General features: G+C 36.8%; 1 protein-coding gene across 6 annotated transcripts in view; it reads left to right on the top strand.

Annotated features, from left to right (window-relative positions):
* Positions 1-1,553: 1,553 nt before the first annotated feature.
* Positions 1,554-23,931, top strand: part of LOC101745047 (insulin-like growth factor 2 mRNA-binding protein 1) — an 82,811-nt gene continuing 60,433 nt past the window's right edge. For 3 of the 6 annotated variants that reach the window (XR_002431077.3, XM_004929848.5, XM_021350376.3), the window contains exons 1-3: positions 2,057-2,346; positions 3,035-3,092; positions 3,560-3,640. Coding sequence is in view for 5 of the 6 variants with exons in the window: in XM_004929848.5 (XP_004929905.3) it covers positions 2,142-2,346; positions 3,035-3,092; positions 3,560-3,640 (344 nt within the window). In the remaining variant the exon portion in view is untranslated. Of the gene's footprint in view, positions 1,828-2,056; positions 2,347-3,034; positions 3,093-3,559; positions 3,641-6,700; positions 6,918-7,460; positions 7,720-7,838; positions 10,304-23,931 lie in introns of those variants that run through there. The other 3 variants (XM_038013444.2, XM_038013438.2, XM_038013462.2) reach the window with 3 other exon arrangements.

Genomic DNA, 23,931 nt, shown 5'->3' with positions numbered 1-23,931 from the left:
CCGGAGCTCCCAAATACGAACCGTACGGAATAACGTTTTTGCAAATTTGAAAAAGCCCGTTCCGAGTGTTTCCACAATTCTTATGCGACATACTTAGGTCCCAGTAGTTTTGTATCGTCACTATAGTACTAGATTTCATCCATTTAATGACCTGAATCAATTCCTCTCGCCCACGTTACCTTTCCAGAGAACCATTTCATCTCGTACCATTAAGTTCCGCGTTGTCCTTAATAACGACCTCAGTGATTTGAAGAACTGCTCGTCTCTGCGACTGACATCGCGGTCTTTCATAGGCAACGGTAACGACTTACCATCAGGTAAGCTGTAATGTTCACTTCTCTCATTATTGTCCAATAACAAGATTTTATTGAGCTAGAACGTCAACAACTCAATTACCATGTATTTGTTGAAACATACCTAGGATTGACAAGGCCGTTGGTAGGAGTACCTAGCTACCAATTCCCAGACTACCTACCGAGGTGCCTCCGTAGGCTATAAAAATTGAATAAATTTTACATTTATACAGTTGACTCGAAGTTTTAATAATTGTCATATTGCGAGTAAACCGACAGCTGTTTGATACTTTTATAAGTGATGCTTCTTTTGATTCACGGTTTACTTAGGTACTTATCGCTCGGTAGGCTTGGCTGAATAATCCCCCAATAATGAGCCGACTGTAGCTACCTACGTACCTACAGTCGATCTCGTGTGCATGATTTGAAAGAACGAATGAGCAGCCAAGTGCTGACGGACCCCTCAAATAGCAACAATGCGTTTCTAATTCACAAATATTTTCATGCAAATAAGTCCGAAAATTCACAAGGGAGAGCAATCAATGCGGATCCGGTGGTGGCAAGGGAACATAATAACATTCAAACGATAAATCACTGGGTGCTTTACAAGCAAGTAATAGTTTCGAAATATTACAGAATGAAATTTGCATGCCAATAAATATTTATCCAACCTCATTCTTGGCAGACGTTTAACGTTCTTCCAATAATAGTTACGACACTAAATAAGTGTGTCACAAAATATGTTAATAGTTTGATTTAGCTCAAAGTTAATGCAAGTATCACAATCATTCTTGAATGATGAATGATTCTTCAAGCCGATCGTATTACTTCCATAGTATTGATCTTTCATTGGACTGATAGGCTCTAGTTGGACTACTAGGCTCGGTATGGTCTATTCATTAAAGGATCAGGTAGAATAGCGGCCATCCAATATAATTGAAAATCCATTCTCATGCTACAAGGCGGGATCGACAACTCCATTTACACTGGGATGTTTACGGGCTACTGTAACCGTAACATAATACGAAGTGCAACATAGTCCGCTTGCAAGTGAAAAAAAAAATCATTCTTCAAGTATTATTGAGATTTTGATCTCATATCTAAGCTACATTCATGTTGTGATGTCTACAGAACCACTTCACGCCTGGTGGGCAGTGTCCTCGTCCGTCAATCTAAAAGGCGCATGAATAATATTAGACGCACGTCAGAAAGAGAGAAACATATCTAAAAAGCAAAAAAAAACATATTAGTATCTGAATACTTAGATATTTTAAATGTGTGTGATGAGGTACTCGTAATTTCGTCCTACAGTTACGCCGTTTGGCTTTAAGATTATGCATTCGCCAGTGACTTGCATAACTAATACAATTATACAAACACATGTAACGAATATTAAAGAATACCCGCAATTTGTAAAATGTTGGTCTTATGTGATGTACAAGATTATTTAACAAGATTTTACTGTGCGAGCCTTGTAAAACTTGACACCTAAAATTTTCTTAGTTCCACCTGCTACGAAAGAAATAAGATACAGGTAATTATATTACTAAGTGGATTTTTTAAATTACTTCTGATAACATACACATCCTATTTGCGAACAATTCATGTTGTTCAATTAGAAACGAAAACACATTTTCACACATTTGATGTCGCTACTTTCATTATCAAGTCCTAATTCATACTTTTTTTGAACTGTCACAAAGGTATAATTTACAATTTAAAAACGAAAATGAAATTCTAAATTTGCAAATTGAGTGACATTTAAGACAAAAGAACTTTCGACCCTAGACAAAGGGTTTCGTCGTATCTCATCTGAATTACAATCTCCAGGGAAAACTACTTTTGAAAATGAGTGAGCCACTGAAAACTGTTTCAGCGATGAACAAATTATACATCGGTAATTTGCCGTATGAAGTTGACGAGGCAGCTGTACGACAATTGTTTGCTGAACAAAATTTGACTGTTGCTGAAATTTCGGTGAAACGAGGTGGCTACGCATTCGTGGATTTCCCTGACCAATCTGCAGCCGATCGAGCCATCGATAAACTACACGGTAAGTACTTCGACTAGTTTGTTATTCTCAAATCATGGTGACATAACTATTTAAAGCTCATCAATGTGTAAATGAATGTATGTTCGTGTATAATTATTAATTATCTACGAGAATCTTCTTTTCAATTATATAAAAACTAGCTGTACCCGTCCGCTTCGCTGGGCATTTAAGTTTAAATTATTATTTATCACCCCCACAAAGATTCTCATCATTAAGGCCCCCGCAACTGGTGTAGGGAGTCCAACACTCATATAAATATTGGCCTATCCATTAAGTACATGTATTTTCTACATAGATACCAAGTTTCAAATTAATCGGATGCATGTTTCAGTAGTTATAACGGAACATCCGTAAAAACCACTGCAGATTTATATATTAGTATAGATAATTGCTTAACATTAATGTATTCTAATATAAGTTTTTCAATTTAATGTCCGCTTTTCCTCTGAGTATACTGTTCATAATTAGCATCGCCGGTTTTTCAATTCAATCGAAAAATAATTGGAATAATGCTGAAATTGGGATCGTGGTTAAACGTCCCACCCTAAGGACATGAAAATGTTTTCTGTGATATGTACCTAAAATATTTACAGATTAGGGAAGCATGGCGCTAAGAATTTCTCATTCAACTAGCGTTTACATTTTGCAAAAAACAAAAGATGTTTACAGTAATCCATTAATGTTGCAGGGTACTCATTTTGCGGGCTCCCATTGATCGTTGAACCTTCAGTGGCAAACAAGAAAATGTAAGTACCTATTACTAAGAACCGTGTGTAAGCTGGGCGCCAGCATTCATACATATTCAGTCGATGGACGTTGTTAAATGGTGTAATGTAAGCAGGCGTCACAAGTAATTGCTGCTCTTCTAACGGGACTTGTGTTTACCGGATATTGGATTTAACGGTGCATTGTCATATGAAACAATAGCATAACTCACAAATTGATTAAATCAAATATGTTGAAGTTAAACTTGACAGAAGACATATTTTTAATATTAAATAGACAAAAAAACTCCATAGAAAATATAATTCTTCTGTGAAAATCGGTTTAACACCCTCTTAATATATCGTTGGTAGCAAAACATTTTTTCCCTTTAAAGACTTCAATTTTCGAACGATGTATTATCGAAAATAATAGTATAATTTGCGAAATAATTTGGTCAAGACAGTATTGATCTGGTTGCTTTGCATGAAACATGGCTTATTGTTTTTAGGGTTAATGTACCCAACCTTGAGAGATCGAGTGCCGCCCAGCTCAACGAAGGCAGCAACGGCTCGCCATCAGGAGGATGGAGGTAAGTGACCTGAACTTGGTTGTGTAATATGTGTTTATTGTGTCACGTTGTTAGCTCCTGAACGAAGTACGTCGATGGAAATTGCCATAGCCACACGAATAATGGACGAAGGTATGTATGTACATTTTTAAATTTTAATCCATTTTTCTATCTCATCATCAACTACTATCTGCTCATTTGGCAATCGTTGTCAAATAATGAAATCCACACTTTATTTCAATTGAAGAATTAACAAAAGGAATTTTCTGCAGCCATACGCAGTTTTTCTATGAATACTCAACTAAGCAGTTTATTTGTAAGCGGTCGATATAATTAAATATCATGTTTAAATCTTATGTTATGGCATTACGAAATCTAAAGCGTTTCGAGGATACCGATCCTTTTAGCCGAAAAATATGTAAGTCATACGATTTTGATCAAAGATAGAAACCTTAGCGTTGAGTCGAAGGCCTAATACCCCATTGTTCCTGTTCTATAAATACTTATCCAAAGTTATGGTTCCTGTTTAATAGGCTGAGATGAAATTATGCATGCGGGCTGTGTAGGTCATCCAACCGTGACACCACACGTTAAACCAAAGGGGTTTGAAGTTTGAACGAAGCTAACGTATTTTTGTAACGTTATTTTGCACTGGTACTTCGAAAAAACTTGTCATTTTTGTGAATTCAAACATGTGATCTATTAAATGACTAGCTAACTTAGAAATATTAAGCCCTGGGAAACTTTATCTTGTATTTGTATGTACTTACAATATATCAGGATTGTTTTTGCACAGCTTAATACCTCATCGGTCTATCCTATTAAAAGAAAAAAACTAGAAGCTTTACAGCCTTATTAAAACGTAACTTGAGTGTTGGATTTTCTGTGAATAAAAAATGTTACATTTCATGTACACAAATTAGTATTTGTTTCGCGGAGATATAAAAATGCTACATTATATAGTTTAGTTTTTTTTACATTATAATAGATTAATTTTTAACTAGTCCCGCAGTAGTCGAAATTCGACTATAATTAATTTAAATTGTAAGTTTGTACACTATTATGATTCTAATTTCAAAGACTATTATACTCTTATAATCACAAATTTCGCCAAGACTGCACTATAGAAAAATATTAATAAAGACAAACAATATTTAATCTATTCTCAATTTGACCACAGACGTCAAGAACAAAAGTTTGAAAAGAAATAAATAATATGCGTGTGTCAAATACATGGTAGTGTGTGTGTAACGTTTTCTTTATTGATATAATGTATCTTTTACGCATTATTTTAAAAAAATATTAGCATTATGCACTGCTTCTCTATAATCTCTATAAGTGTGGAAAATTTCATACTCTTTCGTCCGCGCAATTTTTATAAAAAGGGGTATCAGCCAGAGTTCCACAAGGATCCGCTCACTCCCCGCTACTTTTTAGCGTATTTATGAACGCTATACCCCGGTTGCTGGCGACAAAGTTAGCCCTTTTCGCGGATAATACAGTCATTTACGATTCGTGTAGGAAGATGTCGTTCGTGCATTGTAATCTCCAAGTCGCGGCCACCAATTTAGGACAGTGGTTCAGGAAGTAGTTATCGACATCAACCCCACGAAAAGCACAGTTGTGCACTTCAAAAGGGGTCACTCTCCTGACACTACTGCTAGTATCTCGTCACGAGTCAGGCGCGGTTACTCCATTCCCGCTATTAAATCTTTGGCTAGCCCATACCGTGTGCTTCGAAGACTAAGTACCGAGGCGTCACCCTCGACAGAGGGATGACGTCGTATCCCTCATTAAGTCAGTATGTGGACCAGGCCGCGTCCCTACTTGGTCACTTCTATCCCATGATCTGCAAGAGAAGTAAATCGTCCCTTCGTAACAAGGTGAAACAACAAATCTTGCATGCGTTCCGTCATGACCTATGCAAGTGCGTTCACGCGGCCCGCATGTACATAAACTCTCTCCAGGTCATATAATCCCGTCTCTGCAGGATAACCCTCGGAGCACTGTGTTGCGTGAGGAATGCTGAACTTCACGACGATCTAAATTTAGAACCGATACGTAAGTAAGCGTTAGAACGCTACTTCGACAAAGCGGCGCGACACGAAAATCATCTGATCGTGGTCGCCGCTGGTTATTTATCCGACCTCGACGGGTTAACGCAAAGCTGCCGTCACCCGAAACATGTCTTGTCGGATCCTCTGGATTGACTTTCAGTGCTTTTAGACCTCTCAAGCACCGATCACCGTCCTCGTCGAGGAGCGAACTAGCCCATAGACACAGCCCACTGACTTTCTCGCCGGCTCTTCCCAGTGGGTCGCGATTCCGATCCGGTGGTAGATTCTGCGAAGCACTGTTCACGCTAGGGATAGCAAATTGTCTCAAGTTGAGCGCGTGAGTTCACCGTCAGAGTACGTCAGGGCGTAGCTGAAATAGCGTCTTAGGCTACCGGCAAATAGTTAGGAAAAAAATGAAAAATTAACAATATTGAGATTTCCATGGTGGCAGCAAACACTTTGCATCCAACGGGTCGTGAGCTCATCGACAAATCTAATACAATAAAAGTTGTTACAATAGAGCTGAAGTGAATTAATTGTTCTGACAAATGTATTCAAGTATTTAAAAGAATATTAATTTTTATATAACATACACAGTTATATGATATACACAGTTATGGTTAGCAATGATTAAAGTGTGGTCATGATCCAACATTTCATATGAAACATTCTTGTTTAATATCGTTCGAATTGCTTCGAATTGAATGCAGAGTTCAAGAGCTGATTTGTGCGTTCGTAACTGCACCTCGACCTCTAGAATAGTTGGAGATTCGAACGTGTGCACTTGAAGAGTCTTCCTTTGAATCTGAATTTTACAAGGAAATGATGATTTATGTTTTGAAAGACTTTTATATTCTCTCTGTGTACAATAAAGAATAAAAACTTCCAAAGCTGAATTAAATTTTACAAAAATCGACAGTTCTGTCATTTCTCGGGTCAATAATCGGTTATTGATTACAGAAGTTCTAACAATGCATTCGTGGCCTAGATTAATTTACATATCTTGCTGGGTATGCATCACAGATCATAGAAACACAGGAGATATGGCAAGGAGGCGTGGCGCTTGCGAACGCATCTGGCCTCAAAGCGGCTTGATGCCAGTTTCGGTCATTAGTCGAATGTCAACTTGCGACGTCTTCATTGCTTACGATTTTTAACAAAATGCCGCGTTGTTCAGTGATTGTTTGCAAAAATAACAGCTGTATTGTGAATTACAAGAAAGATAGCATCTCATTTCACACGTAAGTACTACAATATTATAGTTTATCATATTGAAATTACAGAATTCATTAAAAAATTTAGAAAAGCGATGATAGATCCCTTTTCATTAGGAACTAAAACCATTGCTTGCTTAGTACAAATGAATCGATGAATCGGCTGCTCTAATAGCGCAATGGATAATTTTTTTACTGATACTCTCACTCACACGATAGTTTCGTGAAGCGGCCGCTGTCGGCTTTTGTGTGTTAGGGTTGTCTGTTATTGTATTGTCTGTATTGTCGATATTTTATACGATCCTATTTAGTACGAATGATTATTTAAGATACAATTAATTATTTAAAAACCCAATTTGTTTCTATTTCTTGATTACTTCACCTAACTTTTATTGAATCAATAGCTAATGGCAATATAGGTAAATAGTAACTTCAGAAACTGAGCATTAAATAACTGATAAAACGTAAAATAAGTGTAGATAATGTGTTGGTTTTTAATATATTGTGGTATTCATGCATCATTCATATAATGATCATCATTTATACCATGCTTTTATTTTAAAACTTTAGCTATCCGAAAGATCCAAAGATAAAAGAAATGTGGATAAATGCGACAGGAAGGGGTCCAAGCTGGTTCCCAACAAAAAATCACACCATATGCTCGTCCCACTTTGAGCCAAAGTGCTTTCAACCATTGAAGAAAGTTCGTCGGCTCTTCGAATGGTCGGTCCCAACATTGAAGTTGCGTATGGTATTGATGAATTATATGGAACCTTCCACATCCAAAGTGTGCTTTTATTCTGAATTGGATAAAAAGGATCCTAATTTGGTAAGTTAAACTATTTTACAACATCAAAAACTTGTTTCTTTTTTTTAATATAAATATAAAACAAAGTAAGTTTTTTATATGAGAAATTATATAAATGCGGAATGTTTTCTTAATTACAGACGGTTGCTTTAAAACTTCCAACCGGAACCGAATCACAAAATCTCACTTGTGAAAAAAACGATAATTCGGAAAATACTGCTCCAACGTCTACAATATATGGTATCGATACAAACTTTAATGCTCGACAAAATAGCATTTTGGAACAAGAAAATCTGGAAAAAAATGATCTCATCGAAACACCTAGAAAGCGTAAATTACGCCAATTGATTTTGGTACAAGACAGTTTCATAAAAACACAAAAAATGCAAATCAGAAGGCTTCAAAAGAAAACCAGCCGTTATCAGAAAAAAATTGCTAATTTAAAGGACATTTTGAAAAACCTTAATGAAAAAAACTTCATTAGTGCTGATCACGTTACGCAATTAGAAAACATTGGAGTAACCGACCTTATCCAGCGTTATGAAAGAAATGTTTCATCGGGTCAAAGTACTAACCAGAAATATCCGCCTGCTTTAAGAATTTTTGCCACTACTCTTCACTTTTATTCGCCAAAGGCGTACGCGTATGTAAGAAAAAAATTCCAAACAGCTTTGCCTCATATTCGAACCATAAAAAAGTGGTACCAATCTATCGATGCTCAGCCTGGATTCACGCAAGAATCATTAAAAGCGATAAAACTTAAAACTGCCTGCACTAAACACAAATTGTTGTGTAATTTAGTTTTAGATGAAATGGCAATCAGACAGCATGTAGAGTGGGATGGAAAACAAATGCACGGGTATGTTGATATTTCTAATTCTGCAGAACAAGGGGATTGTTTACCCGAAGCCAAAGAAGTTCTTGTATTTTTAGTTACCGCAATTAATGGGGCTTGGAAAATACCAGTCGGGTATTTTCTCATTGACGGTGTCACAGGAGAACAACGGTCTAATCTTGTCAGACAATGTTTGGAATTATTAGAAGATACAGGTATTCAAGTTACCTCGATGACTTTTGACGGCTGTCCAGCCAATATCACCATGGCTAAGAAACTCGGATGTTCTTTTGAAGTTGAAAACTTAAAATCATATTTTGAGCACCCCGTTACTCGTCAACCTGTACATATTTTTCTCGATCCATGCCACATGCTGAAGCTATTGAGAAATGCTTTTGAATCATATGGATGTTTCATGGATGCTTCAAATAGGTGTATAAAATGGAGTCATCTAAAAAATCTGTATGACATTCAGGATAAAGAAAAACTGCACTTAGCAAATAAATTACGAAAAAGTCATATCTTTTTCAAGAACCAAAAAATGAAAGTTCGCTTAGCTTCGCAATTATTTAGCAACAGTGTTGCAGATGCCCTGAATTTTTGTTGTGAACTTCAAATCGCTGGTTTTGATGATGTAGAAGGCACTGTGGAATATCTAAAAACTATCAACAACTTGTTCGATGTGTTAAATTCAAGGCATATGGCCCAACTCCATTATAAAAAACCAGTTTGCCCAGGCAACAAAGACAAGGTATTTGAAACTTTAGAAAAGGCGAAACGGTGTCTAACATCTATAAAGCTTTCAGATGGTACAAAAGCTATCATTACACCCAGAAAAACCGGTTTTATTGGTTTATTAGTGTGCATAGAAAGCCTCAAGGCCTTGTATATACAACTAATTGAAAAGGACCAAAAACTTAAGTACATTCCGGCTTACAAAATCAGCCAAGATCATTTAGAGCTTATGTTTGGACATATACGGTCACATGGTGGATGCAGCACCAACCCAACGGCGCGACAGTTTCAAGCAATATATAAAAAGCTCTTGGTAAAGTCGGAGCTTAGAGATGTAGACCAGGGAAACTGTATAGCTCTTGAGGAGGTTTCTTTTTTGTCGTGCTCTTCAGCTGTCCAAAATATAAATCTGACAATCGAACCATGTAAGTTACACGAAGGTAATGACGAAGACGAGATGAGTTTATTATATGAACAAGCCGTATTTGATGAGGAAATCAGTATACTTGTACAAGATGTCACAGAATTTAGTAGCCAGGTAGTGTCATACATAGCTGGATTTATAGTTCATCGTTTGCTAAAATTGCTGAAGTGTGATACATGCTGTAGCGGTTTGATTGCAGATACAATTAATGACAAGCACCTCAAGTTAATAAAATTGAAGGATAAAGGCGGCCTTATATTTCCATCTAGTGACGTAATAACCATATGTAAACGGATGGAAGTAATAATAAAAACATATATTCTTTCATCTAATACCACGAAAATTTTATCAAAAAATATTAGACAAGAGCTCATGTCAAAATCTTTATCGCATTTTTTAGGTATGAATCTTTTTGAAAAAATTAATTTTCACCAATTTAATCAATCGCCAATGAATAACCATTTAATAATTCTTATAAAAGCCGTAATGGAAAAATATGTAAACATAAGATTACACTACTTAACTAAGAACGCTATACCTAAACTGTCTAAGCGGCAAGTTTTAAATAAATATTTACATTTTACTGGTCAATAAAATCCTTAACAATAAAATTCTTGCAGTTTTACTTGTGTTTCTCTTGATTCGAGAAGTTGATATCCTAACTGTTTCTTGGTAGTTAATATAATTAGTTAATATTCCAATTATGATAAAACTTCGCTTGTATAGAGTACCTACGGTCGAGGGAAACTCCGGTATAGTATTCAAGTCAATTTATTATTATTATTATAAGTATTATAGTCAATAAAATTTTAGGAGAGAGAGCAGATAATATAGTTAACTGAATTTTAATCGATACTTTTCTATGATTATCACTTAACATCACTAGTTGCATAACTTGCACATGTGTGTTTATTCAGAGTCCGTAGCTACAGGTAAATGCGCCGCCCTCTTTTTGCATGTGTTCTATTAATGAGTTTATTGGTGTTGCTGTAAGTTTCTTCGTGTGCGGGAGAAATATGAGCTCGTGTGCCGTTCTTACAATTTTTGGTTTTGTGTGAGTGAAGTAAGTGGGAGAAACGCGGAGACATCTGAACACGAATAATTTTTTGTACAAAGCTAATCTCCTTGTTTCTATGATCTGTGGTATGCATTAAGTTCGGCTTAAAAAAAATGCGGCTTCATTTTATAATGCGTACCTACGTATTTTTGCGTCGCTTAGCAATATTAATGCTAATGACTGTCACGTGGCATGTCAATACGTAGGTGTATAATAGCGTTTCTCCTTTGACGTCGGCACAAACGATATTTGTCGTATTATAACGAGCACCGAAATATTTGAAAAGACTTCAGAAATACCGTCTGTTTACTAACCGACGCGACACAAAAATATCGTAACGAAGTTATCGACAACGATTTGTCGGCAACTGTAACTTCTGGTATCCACGTGAAATTTAAATGAAAGATCTTAATCTCGACATTCGCGATGGGTAATATCCAAAGGTAAATTTTCTATTTAAAGTTGTAACTGTTGATGTACATGTATGTACGACGAAAGTTTTAAAGTGAAACTCCAAAATCCAAAAAAACACTCATAAAAGGCTGCATTTATTGATAATATTTATCTATGTATAATAAATAATTTTTGGACATACATACATAATAATAATATACACAGAGGTATATTGAGGCCGCTCCTGAAAACTGAGAAAGTGGTTGTGAGATTGCTGATGGGATAAAAACTATTTACTTTAGCTTCTTTGAGCTGCACGAAATGTACCACTATTAATATTAGTTCGCGCGGCAGGTTTGTGGCCCTCACGTGACGCAAGTTGTATCTAGCATATTTTGATAGCGGCTTTCCGAAAACTAGAAAATGTGCTTAGTACTATTTGCCATTTCCATTGATTACCGAGAGATGTCGCTACTTGATTACAAACCCCACAAGAGCAATTCCATAAAAGACAACACACCAAATAATTGGGTGTTTTTCAAGACAGATTAAAATTTATTAAACTTGATAATAAAAGATTTGGTATTAACATGGACCTTTTTGTTCATAAATTTATTTTTAAAGTCCGTAGTATCAACAGCTAGTCTTGGCTCAGTGATCGAAATTCGACCATAATGCCACACATCAAGATTTAGATTATTTTAATAAATTACATTCTTCTCTTCTTTCTCTAGTCAAGATGAGAAGAAAAACATTTGTTGATATGTTAGTTTGCTAATATGCATAACACAACCTGCACCTGTACATACCTACTCCTAATTGGATGTTTTTTCAATGTCAATTTTTTTTTATGTGTGAATTCTACATTTGTCGCGAACTCTAATTACCATTATTAAAAACCAATTGCGTTGTTGATTAACGTCACGTTTATTATTTTCACTTTGTTTCTGACGGATCGTATACTTTATAGCGGTCGTGGTCATTGATGCCTAGAAACATTTCCGTGCCCAGCCGTAAAACAACTATTATGTTTGCGAGAAACGCCTCGTGTAGTTAATGATAACTTAGTTCTGATAATAATGACGTCGGTTATTGTTTGAAAAAAAAAAAAGCAATATATATTTTTTTGTTTTTGTATCGATACGCGTCGTCTGGATATAGTTTGACAGTACTAGGTATGCTTCGAAGCTTTCATTGGATATTCCAACAACAACAAGTTTTAGCAATAAGACGAACAAACAAATTACAAAATTACGAAGGCTGTTTGACTGACACGGTGCTTTATACAATTTTTTATTTCTTTGTGAGCTCGCGAACCATCAAGAAATCACTGATATGTTTCGTATTCAAAGCTTATTCACGTTACATAAATTCTAAAAGAACTTGATTGCCCTTATTTATCTCGAAATAAATAAAATGCAGGGAAGATTAAAAGCACTCCAATTACAAAGGCAAATAATGTACTCACTACAAAAATTATATGGCTTAACAGTGGAGGGTCGGTGCGGCAGTTACATGCGTTTGAGACGTCAATGTGGCGGGGACAGCTTTCGAACTAAAATAACGAGTTATGCCCTCGTCGAATCGGCACGTCAACCGGTGCGCTCTTGTGTCGGTACAACGCAGGGGTTCATGAGAGGATTTACATCCCTTATCTAGGTGTGTGATCGACGAACTTGTCACAAGTGCCAATTCATTCCAATCTCTAGAATAGGGAGCGGCGTTTATTTTAGATGCACTAAGGAAATGAACTGTATGAACTAATTACACTTCTATTGAAAGGAAAATAATTTACAGCATTAATGTTTGCGTATTTGAGGCATTCAAATAATGGAAGTTAAAATATAGATCAGGATAAAAGATTAACATAACGGCTTAGAAATATAACATTAGGGTGCTGCAGCCATTAGCTTACTTGGGGGCACGAGAGCTCTCAACCCATGTAACATTTGATCTTAGTATGTTGCAAAGTGATTAAAGCATTAGGGCGAAGTTTCAATCATATTAAAATAGCAGCTGTACAGCACACTGCTTCAAGTTTTACGGAGATGCCAACTTATGCGGAAATATAAAGCATCACTTAAATGTGAAATAGAGTAAAGTGAATACAAGGAATAAAAATGGTGGGAGATAATTTTGTAGTCAGAACGCCAACGCTTTTGGGCACGTGTTGTTCCCGGGTGTGACCCTCCTCTGTGCGGAGGCGCTTCCACGTGGCACGATCGATAAGAGCTTTCGCGCAAGCGTCGCACGACCGCTGCTACACCTACGAACACCGCTCCGCGCGCTTTATCCGGGCTCCGCAGCCCTCCAATGTGACCTTTTAAACATTTTTTCCGCGAAAAGATAAAAGTGTATATTTTTAATAAATTGATGTGATCGATACAAATCACGAAGATGATTTCCGAGAAATAATTAGCTTGGTGAAAAAAAACAACACGGAAAGTTTGATAGCAACAAGTTGTTTAGGCTTTAAATGTGGTTGCTGTGACCAATGCAAGAATTATTATGTTTACCACTTGTCTTGTTGTTTGACTTATGTTAGTTTTGATGTCTTAAGAAAAGTATTCTACGTATCTCTTTCAAATAAAATGCCCAGAATAAATTACGTGAGCATTATTGTGTTAATAATAAATTAGCGCGGCTCAAAGAAAATTTAAATTTACAAGTCCTAGATGATCACGTAATTATAAAATGTCCAACACACAATTCTTTCCAAAATACTAATTTATAGAAACTAAGTGTTTAAAATGCACTGCAGCTTATAAAGTAGAATATAGCTCCGGAATTTGGTACTGTCGGCTCGAGGGCTTGTTAGTTCAGGATTTAAGCCATTGAGACCGCTTAGTGAATGAAGTGGATTTGTGAAACGTCATTGGATTTCACGCTTGAGTTTTCGCAGTTGTTTCCCGTAAATCAGTTTGTGATTATACTAGCACACCGTTCATATGTATAGTTGTATATAATATATATACATATATAAATAATATTATATAGGGGGGGGCTGTACAAGCGTCTACCTATAAAGCCATTAAAAAAATACATATTTACTGAAAGGACACGAGGTGGGCCTTATCGTTATTGACGCGCCAAGTTTTTATTTGGAATTGCAAAAAAATATGTACAATTTTCAATTTAAACTACTTATAACACTAATAAAGAAAAAAAAGCAATGGAAATTTTATTTTTAATTCCCTATTCGAGAGAAGCGTGCCTGCAAAAAGGGGATAAATGAATTTTCACTAGACCTTTTAGTTGAATGTAAAGGCCTGAAATTTCAGGAACACTGCATCGAGTCAATTTGCAATGGCACTAACTCAATAGCCTCAGTACTTCGCTCGCACTTAGCCCTCCTGCCCACTGGGATCACTTCGTAAATACCTATCTCGGAAATCTATAATACGAGTAATTGGAACACGAACGAAACAAAGCTATTTTAATAATAATTCAGTTTATTCGGAAATTTATTGTTTATAATTGCCGACATATTATGGTATTCTTTACTGTTTTCTTAGTCACGGATGACTACCTAGTATTGTTTGATCGGTGTTATTGATTAGAAGAATAAGGGGCTAACTGCTAAATAATTGATAAAAATACTCATTGATGTTTTCTTGCACGCGATAGAAATCCATAGTACCTACCTGTAGAGATTTGGACATGTCTTCTCGCATTAAAACTGTATAATCTGTACTAATTTTACAGGAGAGTGTTTTAAAGGCATAATGTGATATTTTGAATATTAATCATCTTTGCAACATTTTTTTTTACCATTTACACTATCTGTCTTTTAAACTAAGATAAAATTATGTATTGATTTTGTTAAAATATAGATAAACTAAAAAAAAAACTAAGACTAAACTACGCTCTTTTGACAGTATTAATGAAAAAATACTGGTGTTACCAAATGATTCCGCATATTAACTCAATTTCGAATATTTTGGAAATTGTACACTTTTAATGCGAAAAGTCGATGTTTCTTCAGGTTTAAATGTGTAATAACGGTGGCTTAGATATTAACTATTTAGTATCTGTGGACTTCTCGGGATCCTCCAAAAAGTCCACTGAAAAAGTCTCAATAAATGACCACCATTTTACTGAGATTATATTTCATCCCATATCATCTCATTTCCTTTCATTTCGTTTTCATTTCAATTCATTTTATGCCATGGTTCACATATATCATGTTTCATCATTTCATTTCATAATATTATTTTTCATATAAAAAAGTTTTAATTAAAATTAAACTAATACTTGACCTAATTATAAAGGTTATAGTTAACACAAACCAGGAGGGCCGGATCTGATCCAACTCATGTACGAAAATAAGAGTTTAAAAATTACGTCCTAATATGAAACGTGAGAATTATTAAAATGAAAGCAATTAGTACTCGTTTCTTTGAAATTCAGAAAGAATGTGTTTTCCTCGCTTGTTCAGCGTTTCCACCACCGATTGCGCATCGGAGCTAAATAGTTTTCTCACAAAGCGCTCTCTGCCTCTCAAAGGAAACCTCGGACGTACAAGGTTTCTTGTTAATGGCATTTTCTAATGCAATAGAATGTTTGTTTTTATTTATTTTACCTTTGTGAAGCGCCCGTGTTTTTATTACATTTCAATTAACGTGCAAAATATTTTTAGATCTTCCATTAAGCGTCGTCGTAGTGAATGGAAGGGAGCTATCTCCGCAGTCAATATTAATTTAATAGATAAAGTCATCATTTTGAGTTTGACTAGGGGATGGTTAATTTTATTAATAGGTACGCAAACGTACACACGGCCCAACTTACTTTGACTAACGGACTTGAACAATGCCAGGGGACAGCCTGGTCCATTTCTTCCACAAAGCAATGGTGGTAAGATTTGAGTAGCCAATACTCTAATGCGATTAAGACTGTGACCACGACGGCTTGTGACGTTACGACATAAGGCCTTTTGATGTCTTTATGGGCTCTGGTAATTATTTAATACGTGAACCACCGTTCATGCATTGAATAAACTGTCTAATCCAACAGTAAGTTTTTTTTTGTCCAAACCAATTTGACTAGAAACTCTTTTGTGTGTATATTAAAATTTTATTTTATACGAAAATAACATAATCAAAAGAACAACATAATAATTTTTATGTGAAATGAGCTATTCACAACTTGGTACGCTTGCCTTCCCCAGTCAAGCCACAGCCAACATGGCCGACATAATTGTATGTCAAAGGTACTTTGTCGTGCGACGTTAGGAACGGATCAAATAAAACAATAACCGATACGAGAGTGAACTCTGTTGAACTACTTATAATAGAAAAGAAGAAGATGAATACTGTATAAATTGCATTAACGTTTCTTTAGTTTCACAAGTCCTAGGCATACATAATTAAAAGTAGGTATTTTTACGATTTCATATCGCGTTAATTATTTTTAATAAAAGTAGTGTTAGTAATGTTATATGCTAATGTTGGACGAATCTAAGCAATATATATATTGTCATATTACCTTCAAAATATGCTCCTTCAGAAACGCTACACTTATGCCAACGAATAATTCAATCATCAAAACGCTTTTTCGGGAATTGAGTTCAGTTCAGCCGCGAGCTCTCCTTTGTCTTTTACCGAACGAAAAGGGTGCCATGAAGTGGTAATTAGAGTTTATGGAAAAGAAAGAAGCCGTATAGGTGAGTATGAGGGTTGCTCGATGATATTTATTGAGTTTTTGGTCAAAAATTCATTCACAATGATGTCCTCGTGATTATCGTGGTACAAAACCCAAGAAATGGCTTTCCACAAAAAACTATACTTGATTATTATTGTTAATAATGATGTTCACCGTTTGGCCTTCCGACAAGAATTCCGAGTTCTCAACACCCACGATATTAAAACAGTTAACATGATTTTGACTTTTGATCGACTTTGGCGTGATTTTTTTAGTTTTGGTTCAGCTGGAAAGCGCCACTCCGAAGCGAAGTTTAGATGTCAAACTCGTAAAGCCATGTCTCGTCACCAGTAACAATGCGTTTCATGAATATTAGGTCGGAATTGACTCGTTTTAGTTTGTCTCCAGCGAAAGTTCGGCGGTTATCTTTCTACAAATTGAATGAGGGTTTTCGGTCACTATTTGCTTCATTATTGCGATGATAACTTTAGTTTCAGACGTTGATGGCTTACCAGCGCGAAGAAAAACTTCCATCACATCTTGAACACTTTTGAATGCTTTGTACCTACCACTCATAAGCGCGTGTTTTTATAAAGTCGATTCACCGTAAGACTTCTGTTACATTTTCAGTGTTTCCAAACAAAAAATTTTATTGGCGGTGATGATTGCCGAAAATTTAAGACAAACTTTTTGTTCGATATTTTTGTCCATTATGAAATTCGCAATACACATTGAATATGATATAAATAAAACCATCGCTGTATTTAATCTACACGTCACAGCCGGAGTCCCGCAAGGCTCCGCCCTCTCCCCGTTACTATTCAGTTTGTATATCAATGATATACCCCGGTCTCCGGAGACCCATCTGGCGCTCTTCGCCGATGACACCGCCATCTACTACTCGTGTAGGAAGAAGGCGTTGCTTCATCGACGACTTCAGACCGCGGCTACCACCATGGGACAGTGGTTCCGGAAGTGGCGCATCGACATCAACCCCACGAAAAGCACAGCGGTGCTCTTCAAAAGGGGTCGCCCTCCGAACACCACGCTGAGCATCCCTCTCCCGACTAGGCGCGTCAATAACCCCGCCCCCGCCGTTCGCCCAATCACGATGTTCGACCAGCCCATACCGTGGGCCCCGAAGGTCAAATATTTAGGCGTCACCCTCGACAGTAGGATGACATTCCGCCCCCACATCAAGACGGTACGCGACCGTGCCGCCTTCATTCTAGGACGTCTCTACCCGATGATATGTAGGCGAAGTAAAATGTCCCTTAGAAATAAGGTGACACTCTACAAAACTTGCATACGCCCCGTCATGACCTATGCAAGTGTAGTGTTCGCTCACGCGGCCCGCATACACTTAAAATCCTTTCAAATTATTCAATCCCGTTTTTGCAGGATAGCCGTCGGAGCCCCGTGGTTCGTCAGGAACGTCGACCTCCATGACGACCTGGACTTAGAGTCCATCAGTAAGTATCTTCAGTCGGCGTCCATGCGCCACTTCGATAAAGCGGCACGACACGAGAACCCTCTCATCGTGGCCGCCGGTAACTACATTCCCGATCCTGCGGACAGAATGGAAAGCAGTCGACGTCGCCCTAAACACGTCATCTCGGATCCTCCTGATCCACTAACGGTGCTTTTAGGTACTTCAAGCACCGGTCACCGTTCTCGTCGAACCCGTCGCTTGCGACGAAGGGCTCGACGAGTAAATTAACTCTCAGACACAGCCCACTGAGTTTCTCGCCGGATCTTCTCAGTGGGTCGCGTTTCCGATCCGGTGGTAGATTCTGCGAAGCACGACTCTTGCTAGGGTTCGTGTTAGCAACATCGTCAGGTTTGAGCCCCGTGAGCTCACCTACTAAAGTTAAGGCTACGCTGAAATAGCCGCTAGGGCTATCAGCTTAGGTAGGAAAAAAAAAAAAAAAAAAAAAAAAAAAAAAAAAAAAAAAAAAAAAAAAAAAAAAAAAAAAAAAAAAAAAAAATTTAATCTAAAATAACAGATGCAACTCAAACTCCGCTCAATAATGGAAAACAGTTGTGCCAATCTCATAAAAACTACAAAAAAATACAAAAGCTTGGACTATAAACAATTCATCTATTCCATTTACTTTTATTACTTAATGTATGTACCCAAAATGTTTGTTATAAGGATCTGCTGTGAGGTTCCGTAAATGTAATGAAAAACTGATGACCGGTAACAGAATAAGTAAACCAGGCAAGCTCACAGAGGACTCAATTGCGTTTTCAGTGTTAAGAATTTTTTTTTAAATCGAGCGCAGATGTTAATTTCTTAGCCATCTAGATTCCAATTTCGAAACTTTTGAGTTCAACATTACTTGGCTTAGAGAGCATACTACTTATGCTGTACAACAAAGGTCATACGATATTGGTGACATATTACATCTGAAAACAGCGCGGTCATTATACCTAGTCAGGTCATAAGTATTGTCACACAGTAAAAACTTTTCTTTTAGAATGCTGGCCACAAAAAAGTTTATTGTTTCGAATTTCGAATTGTTCATGAAAATAAAAATGTATACTTTATAGAATTTTACTCATTTTTAAATATGGAGTGGACGCTTAAAGAAGACCGTGTTGCAGTTATTGCGTTGTATCGTTGCGGTTACGCGCCAATTCAAATTTTTAACATACTGAAAAATTTGAATGTAAACAAAAGATTCGTTTATCGTACCATCAAACGATACAATGAAGACTCTAGTGTAGATGACAGGTCAAGAAGTGGTCGCCCTCGGTCTGTTAGGACTCCAGCCGTGATAAAAGCTGTGAAGGCGCGAATTCAAAGAAATCCCAAACGTAAGCAGAAACTGTTGGCCCTTCAGATGGGGTTAAGCAGAACCACGGTGAAAAGGGTGTTAAATGAAGACTTAGGGCTTCGGGCATATCGAAGAAAAACAGGACATCGTTTGAATGCTCGTCTAATGGACCTGAGACTGAAGAGATGCCGCGCTTTGTTGAAGCGGTACGCGGGATAAAAATATCGGGAAATTCTTTTCTCGGATGAAAAAATTTTTACCGTAGAAGAGAGCTACAACAAACAAAATGATAAGGTGTACGCACACAGTAGTGAAGAAGCGAGCAACCGTATTCCGCGTGTCCAACGAGGTCATTTTCCATCCTCGCTCATGGTATGGTTGGGAGTTTCTTATTGGGGCTTAACAGAGGTACATTTTTGTGAGAAAGGTGTAAAAACGAATGCAGTTGTGTATCAAAATACAGTCCTGATGAACCTTGTGGAACCTGTTTCTCATACCATGTTCAATAACAGGCACTGGGTATTCCAACAAGATTCGGCGCCAGCTCATAGAGCGAAGAGCACACAAGACTGGCTGGCAGCGCCTGAAATCGACTTCATCCGGCACGAAGACTGGCTCTCCTCCAGTCCAGATTTGAATCCGTTAGATTACAAGATATGGCAGCACTTGGAGGAAAAGGCGTGCTCAAAGCCTCATCCCAATTTGGAGTCACTCAAGACAGAATTTATGACCTGACTAGGTATATACATATTACGATCGCGGTGGCGGGGTCCACTGTACATTGAACCACGTAGCAGTCAATTAAACGAGTTAGCGACGTGTTTATTAAATCTGTATACAGTCTGAATTGGAAATTCGTTGGCTACGCCGTACGATCGAGATTTTTTGTTTTGGGTTTTTTTTTTGTAATACGTCAAATTTGCGTTCTAGTGTGCCTATGTAAATATACGTATTTGTCAAAGGGAAGTGGTCAGCACCAAGCAGTCTCAACACATGTATTATTTTCGTTAGACATTTTACGTTTTCACGAGAAACTTTTCTTAGGTATTTGTTGCACTACAGAATAGAAAAAAATCAAAATTACGCGAACGGAATTTTCACGATAATCTTGTACGTATTTGTTCTGAGTATTACACTGGGATCGTCTGTCAACTGAGCAATAATAACCGCACGGTGGAAAATCTTCATTTTGTCTTTCCATATAAAACTAGAGATGTTAAATTAAACCAATTATTTAATAAATAAAAAACATTAATATTTATAATATAATGATTTATACATTGTTGAAAATGAATAATGAAATATGACTGAAAATTTTCTTTTTTCCTTTTTTTTTAGACAGTCTAAACGCAAATAACAAAATGTTTTTTTTTGTCAGTTCCTTAATAAAAATCGCTAAAAATAAACAAATGATAACGTTTGTTTACGTGAAAAATCTTATTTCCTCTCTCCTGGTCGTAAGTCAGAGATAGACTCGCTATTATAAATTCGCTATATCGATAATTTAAAAGCCGGCAAAATCTGTACGGGAGTGAAGTAGTCTCGGAAACTAATAATGATTCTGAACTTTACTTCACTAATAGCTGGAGCTTATTTTAGTACGCTACAGCTTTATATTTCGATTATTTTACCTTAATAAATTTAAACATCCGTAGTTTAGTTGAGAAATAGATGAATTATTGAATGAAACAAAAACCTAGCAGCATAAAGTACTGACTGAACATACCCGATCCTGTAGACCGAATGGTAAACGGTCGACGTCGCCCTAAACACGTCATTACGGATCCTCCCGATCCATTAATGGTGCTCTTAGGTACCACATGCACCTATCACCGTCCTCGTCGAACCCGCTTGCGACGAAAGGCTCGACGAGTGAATTAACCCACAGACACAGCCCACTGAGTTTCTCGTCGGATCTTCTCAGTGGGTCGCGTTTTCGATCCGGTGGTAGATTTTGGGAAGCACGGCTCTTGTTAGGGCCAGTGTTGATATTGATGACAGAAACGCTTAAATTTATATTTAATATATTTTTTAATATGCGATATGCAAGTGGCTTGACTGTGCCTCTGACATTGCCAATGTCCACGGGCGACGGTGAACACTCCTGTCACTTGGGCCGTATGCTCGTGTGCCTTAAAAGTTAATTAAAAACATTTTTTATTCAATATTTCTTATATTATGACTAGCTTTTGCTCGCGACTTCTTCCGCGTGGAATAGTTTACAAATAATGCTATTTGATACAATAATGCTAATTGAAACATTCTTTATTGGTGCTCCGCCTGCATTGGTCTTAGCGTGATGTTATATAGCCTATAACCTTCCTCGATAAATGGGCTGTCTAAAACTGAAAGAATTTTTTAAATCGGCCTAGTAGTTCCTGAGATTAGCGCGTTCAAACAAACTCTTCAGCTTTATAATATTAGTTGAGATAGTTACGGATACAATGCTTTCTATAAAAAGACTTTAATCTTTATTTAATTTAAACTTAAATCATTTTTATAGCCTAGCTCCACAACTAGGTTTTCTTTTCAAGCTTAAATTTTATTCAGTTCCAGTTAAGTGACTCGACTTCCCCTAAAAATAAATGAACTGGACAAAAAAATTTAATATCCACTGGCTCATGAGGGCTTCATAAAGTCCGTAATTCATAAAGAGGGCTCCATTTGGAGTTTTGTAATTTTTATTCTAATGTGATACACACACCCCCTTTTTTACATGTCTGATATTGCTCCTGTTTCCGATTTAACTACGTTAGACTCTAATAGAGTTTCATTGTGAAACGAGAAAATTAAAAAGATTTTACTCTGTCAGACGGACGGACACCTTTTTCAATTTACATATTAAACATGCGGTCTATGCGTTAATTTTCTCTGTAAGAGAAGTGCTTTTAAAATTCAAGATAGAAATTTTTTATTATGAAATTAAAGATTATGATAGTGTAACTGAGGTGATTAATTTAAATACTTATCTTGAATAAATTGATGGATGTTGATTCATTTCACAAATGAAAAACTTTGGAGTAGGCGCGAACTCGCAACTGCAATATTGTCTTAAGAGTTGTACAATAAACAGCAACCTTTTAATTTTATTTACATATCAATACGTTTGCCCAGCATGCCATTTTTTTTATATAACTACGTAATTCTATACGAGACCGAATCTGAAATGAGGAGATCCATAGAAGACCTAAACTCCTCATAGCCCATAGGATTAACAAGCTGAATTGGCAATGGGCAGGCCACATAGCACGTAGATCTAACAGCTGACGGGGCAGAAAGATCCTCGAGACCACGTACAGGCAAGCGCATTGTGGGAGGGTCAGCTACCAGATTGAACGAAGATCTAATGAAAATGGCTGGGTCACGTTAGGCGTCGGTAGGCAGCGGCTTGGTTCTGCCCCTGGCATTGCTGAAGTCCATGAGCGATGGTAACCACTCACCATCAGGTGGGCCATATGCTCATCTGCCTACAAGGGCAATAAAAAAAATACAGGTGGCAGTGGTACGGTCACACTGGAGATCGATTGGAGAGTCTTGTGTTCAACAGTGGTCAGTGGACAGACTGAGATAACGAGTATGTTTCAACATCTACATCCATTTATCGTCATTGTCAAATCAAAATCTGCTGTGTGCACTTTTGAGATTTTTACTTTTTGACCTTTTCGTATAGTTCACAGCACTATCTACGGTATAAAAAAAACTGTGCTTTAATATTTATCTATAGCTTTGATTTGATATAATAGTTCTTAAAAATTTACTTTCATATTAAATTTTATACGAAAATGTTTTTACTTGTTAATTCAAAATAGAGTTTTTGCACATAGCGAATTTTGGTTTGACAGCGACGATATAAATTTCGCTGAACGTAATAGCATTGTTTAAGTATACTTCCAAACTAGTCGGCTAACAAAAATTTTGTAGTATTAGTAACCTCCCAGATTCAGCAATGAATGCGATATCTACAATTTCTTCGGTTTTGTCAAGAACAAGCAATATAAGTTTTGTGATTCCGTAAATAATTTTTGGTAAAAAAAAACACTTGATTTTTGACATTATTCCATTCGGATTTGACTTCATCGTTAGTGGTGGGACGAGTGAACGGTGGTGGGAACAACAATCAAAGCCTTTGTTGTTCTGATACGATATGATTAAGGGCAATATTGAAGCAGCTACACATACCGTGGCTCGTAGTAAAATGTTGATATGGTATGCCAGCCATTAGCTAAGCTACAGTTAATAACATTGTATCCAAATAGTGAGGGATAACTACGGCCCGTTGGTGCTTACATTAACAAGAAAGTTTAACTATAAAGCTAAAAGCATAAGCTTTTAAAACCTTTTTCGATTATTGAATGTAATTTTTTGTATA

This window comes from Bombyx mori, chromosome 1, assembly GCF_030269925.1.
Source record: "Bombyx mori chromosome 1, ASM3026992v2".
Lineage (NCBI taxonomy): Eukaryota > Metazoa > Arthropoda > Insecta > Lepidoptera > Bombycidae > Bombyx > Bombyx mori.
The sequence above is the reverse complement of the archived record's forward strand: the minus strand, read 5'-3'. Positions and strand labels throughout refer to the sequence as shown.